The 3,788-nt window shown below is 67.1% G+C and overlaps 1 protein-coding gene across 1 annotated transcript; it reads left to right on the plus strand.

Annotated features, from left to right (window-relative positions):
• Positions 1 to 1,082: 1,082 nt before the first annotated feature.
• Positions 1,083 to 3,560, plus strand: LOC308043844 (aurora kinase B-like; the record flags this gene model as incomplete). The annotated part of the gene is given in 6 exon segments (XM_080350160.1): positions 1,083 to 1,300; positions 1,827 to 1,965; positions 2,260 to 2,408; positions 2,795 to 2,969; positions 3,367 to 3,484; positions 3,487 to 3,560. Coding segments are annotated over 6 exon segments (873 nt in total).
• Positions 3,561 to 3,788: the final 228 nt, after the last annotated feature.

Raw genomic sequence — 3,788 nt, forward strand, 5'->3', positions numbered from 1 at the left:
CAGGTGGGGAGGAAGGCGGGTGGGGGCGGGGCCGTCCGCAGCGGGGACCAATGGGCGGGCGGCGCGTGCAGCCGAGGGGCGGGTCTGAAGGCGGCGGCGGGAGGGGGCGCAGAGCGCAGCGGGCGGGGATCGGGGACAGCGGGTCCGGGGAACGGGGATCCGGGGACAGCGTGTCACGGGGGTTCCGGAGGGCTGGGCGATCCCGAGGGGTTGGGGATCCAGGGACAGCGTGTCCCGTGTGGTTGGGGGTCCCGAGGGGTTGGGGTCCCGTGGTGATGCTGTGTCCCCTCCCCGCCCCCAGGATGGCGCAGAAAGAGAACGCGGACCCCGGCGTGTCCAGCCTGCCCGAGGTGACACCCCCTCCCCCACGACGTTCCCCTGCCAGGGTGTCCCCCCGGGGCACTCGGGGTGACGCTGCCCTTTCTGGAGTGTCCCGGTCCCTGGGATGGGGGGTCTCGGAGTGCCCCAAACCCCTCCGGGGGGGCCGTCCTTGGGAGGGGGTCTCGAGGTGTCCCCTGGGCCCCATCCCTGGGGCACCCTCGGGGCGGGTCCCGTGCGCTTTGGGGCCGCACCGACCCTTGGGGGTGGCCCCGTCCCAGGGGGTGCGCTCAGGCACCCCCGGGCCCTTTTTGGGGGGATATCCTGTCCCTGTGGAGGGTGTTGGGGTCCCCCACCCCTGCAGGGTGTCTCGGGGTGATCCCCCTCCCCGGCCGGGCCGCAGGTTCGCCGTGAGGAGCCGCTCACGCCGGAGCGCCGGCCAGGTAAGGGGAGGGAGGGTCCGGGGGACGGAGCCCCATGGGGAGGAGTTGGGGTGCCCGGACGCCTGGATCCCTTGGTGGGGGCGCGGGTGTTACCTGGGGGTCCGTGGACGCCTGTGTCCCACGGGAGGGTCCTCGGGGGCCCCCAGGGTGTGTGTGGGGGTTCCCGCAGCTGAGCCTTCCCCATCAGGAGCTGCGTCCCTGCAGCCCATTGCTCTGCAGGCCTCTCCCCCACCACAGTGAGTGATGGTGGGGGCAGAACTGGGGGGCCTGGGGGTAACAGGGACCCCTGGGGTGATGTGGGACACTGGAGACCCTGGGGTGATGGGGGAGGGGGTGCCAGGGACCCACTGGGTGTCACTGGGGGATGACTTTGAGATTGGGCGGCCGCTGGGGAAAGGCAAGTTCGGGAGCGCCTACCTGGCACGGGAGCAGAGCACGAAATTCCTGGTGGCGCTGAAGGTCCTCTTCAAGTTCCAGGTGGAGAAGGAAGGGGTGGAGCACCAGCTGCGGCGAGAGATCGAGATCATGGCCCACCTACAGTCAGGAAGCACAGGCATGGGGGTGTCGGGGGGAGGCGGGGTGGGGGAGCCTGGGAACCCTGGGTGGTGCTGGTAGGGTCCTGGGGACCTCCTGAGTGATGGTGGGTGGCACTGGGGCGACCCTGGGCTGATGAGGTGGGGGGTCCTGGAGTGATGAGGTGGCACTCGGGGACCCACTGGGTGACAGTGAGGGGATCTTGGGGACCCAAGTATGATATCAACAGGTCCCAGAAGACCCCCTGGGTGGTGGTGGGTGGCACTGAAGTGACAGTATGGGAGTCCTGTTGTCCTCTGGGTCATGGTGGGGGCTGTCCTGGACACCCTGGGGTGACAGTGGAGGGGTGTCCTGGGGCTCACTGGGGTGATGGTGGGTCGCACTGGGGTCCTCTAGGTGACACTGGGGGTGTTCTGGGGTCCCCTAGGTGACAGCAGGGGTCGGTTGCAGAGAGCCCATGGGTGGCACTGGGGACCCTGGGGTGGTAGTGGGGGCTCCTGAGGCCTCACCATGTGTCCCTGTTCCCCTCAGGCACCTCAACATCCTGTGCCTCTACAACTACTTCCACGATGAGCGGCGGGTGTTCCTCATCCTGGAGTACGTGCCCGGGGGGGAGGTCTACAAGGAGCTGCAGCGCCAAGGCCGCTTCGATGCCACCCGCACCGCCACGGTCAGGTCACCCCGAAATGGGGCACCCCTAGCGGGGAGCTCTGGAACCACCCCAGACACCAGGGTGACCCCTACACATGGGGGTCTGGGCCCCCTGACCAGCCCCAAATGCTGAGGTCCCACCTAAGAATTGGTGTTGGGGTCCCCAAGGGCCCCCTGGTCAGTTTGAGGGTGTCCTGACCCATCCCCAGCTGATGGAGAAGCTGCTGCCGCACCCACAGTGGCCACCCTCTGTTCAGTGAGGGTCTCCTGACCAGTTTGGGGGTGCCCTGACCCCCTCGTTTCGTCACCCCAGCTGATGGAGGAGGCGGCAGACGCGGTGCTGTACTGCCACGGGAAGAAGGTGATCCACCGGGACATCAAACCTGAGAACCTGCTGCTGGGGCTGATGGGGGAGCTGAAGATCACCGACTTCGGGTGGTCTGTGCACGCCCCCTCCCTCTGGTACGCCTGTGGGGGGCCCTGTGGGTCTGGGGGAGCACCCTGTGGGTCTGGGGAAGCACCCTGTGGCGCTGGAGGAGCCGAAGATCACTGACTTTGGGTCGTCTGTGCACCCCCTCCCCTTTGGTATGATCTGGGGAGGGGCCCTGTAGGGCTGGGGGCGCTCTGGGGGGGGGGGTCCTCCATGGGGCACCCTGTGCGGACAGGGACACAGCAGGGGCTGAGACCTCATGGGGATGGCGTTACCGGCCTGGGGGTGACAAGCACCCCAGAGGACTCCAACATGCCAAGGCGGGGCTCCCCCTAAAACAGAGCTGCCTTTATGTACCTCTGGAGAGGCAGTGGGTACCTGTACATATGGGGGTGTCTCCTCATGGGGTGTCCCCCAGGCGGAGGACACTGTGTGGGACGCTGGATTACCTTCCTCTCGAGATGGTGGAGGGGCGTGAGCATGACGAGAAGGTGGATCTGTGGTGCCTGGGGGTGCTGTGCTATGAGCTGCTGGTTGGGCACCCCCCCTTCGAGAGCCCCTCCCACAATGAGACCTACCACCGCATCACCAAGGTGGGGACTGCGCCCTAGGGACCCCCACCCACCCGGGGAGCACCTCCAGGGACCCACAAGGACCACAGAGCAACCCCCAGCTTCAGGTGCTGTGCTCTCACAGGGGGGACCCTGCCACAGAGACCTCATGTTTAGGGAGCTCACACCCCCCTGGAATCCCCTGCCATGGGGACCCTGCCTGTGGAGAGCAGCCCCTGCCCCACATGCTGCTGGGGAACCCAAGGGCTGGGCAGAACCTCAGGATCTGGGTCCCACATACACAGCACCTGCCCCACACCCTCCATTCTCACTGCGGGGCGAGATCCACGACTGGGGGGCCAGGGACACCGGTGCTGGGTGGGGGTGTCCTTGTGCTCCATCCATTTCCGAGGTCCCTGAGTCCCCCGCGTCCCGCCAGGTGGACCTGCACTTCCCGCCCCCCGTGCCTGAGGGCGCCCGTGATCTCATCTTGCGCCTGCTGCGCTGCAGCCTGGCCCAGCGCCTGCCCTCACAGGACGTGCTGCAGCACCCCTGGGTGTCACCCACTCCCGGCGGGTGCTGCCCCCCGCCTGCGCGTCCCCACCCCGTGAGTTCAAACACTTGGATTATTAAAGATTTGCGGTAATATAATAAATATCAGCCTGCAGCTTTGCTAAACATCCGTGTCACAGTTCCGTCCAAAGGTGTCAACTACTGCATGAAACAAAAGCAAAGCTGCAACTCCCCTGCAGCAGCTGCCGAGCGCAGGGACACGGCTGTGAGGCCTGACACCCGCGTCCCGGGCAGAGCGCGGACGGCACCGCGCACCGGGCAGAGCGCGGGCGGCACTCGCGCACCGGG

This window comes from Nesoenas mayeri, assembly GCF_963082525.1.
Source record: "Nesoenas mayeri genome assembly, chromosome: 9".
NCBI classification, from domain to species: domain Eukaryota; kingdom Metazoa; phylum Chordata; class Aves; order Columbiformes; family Columbidae; genus Nesoenas; species Nesoenas mayeri.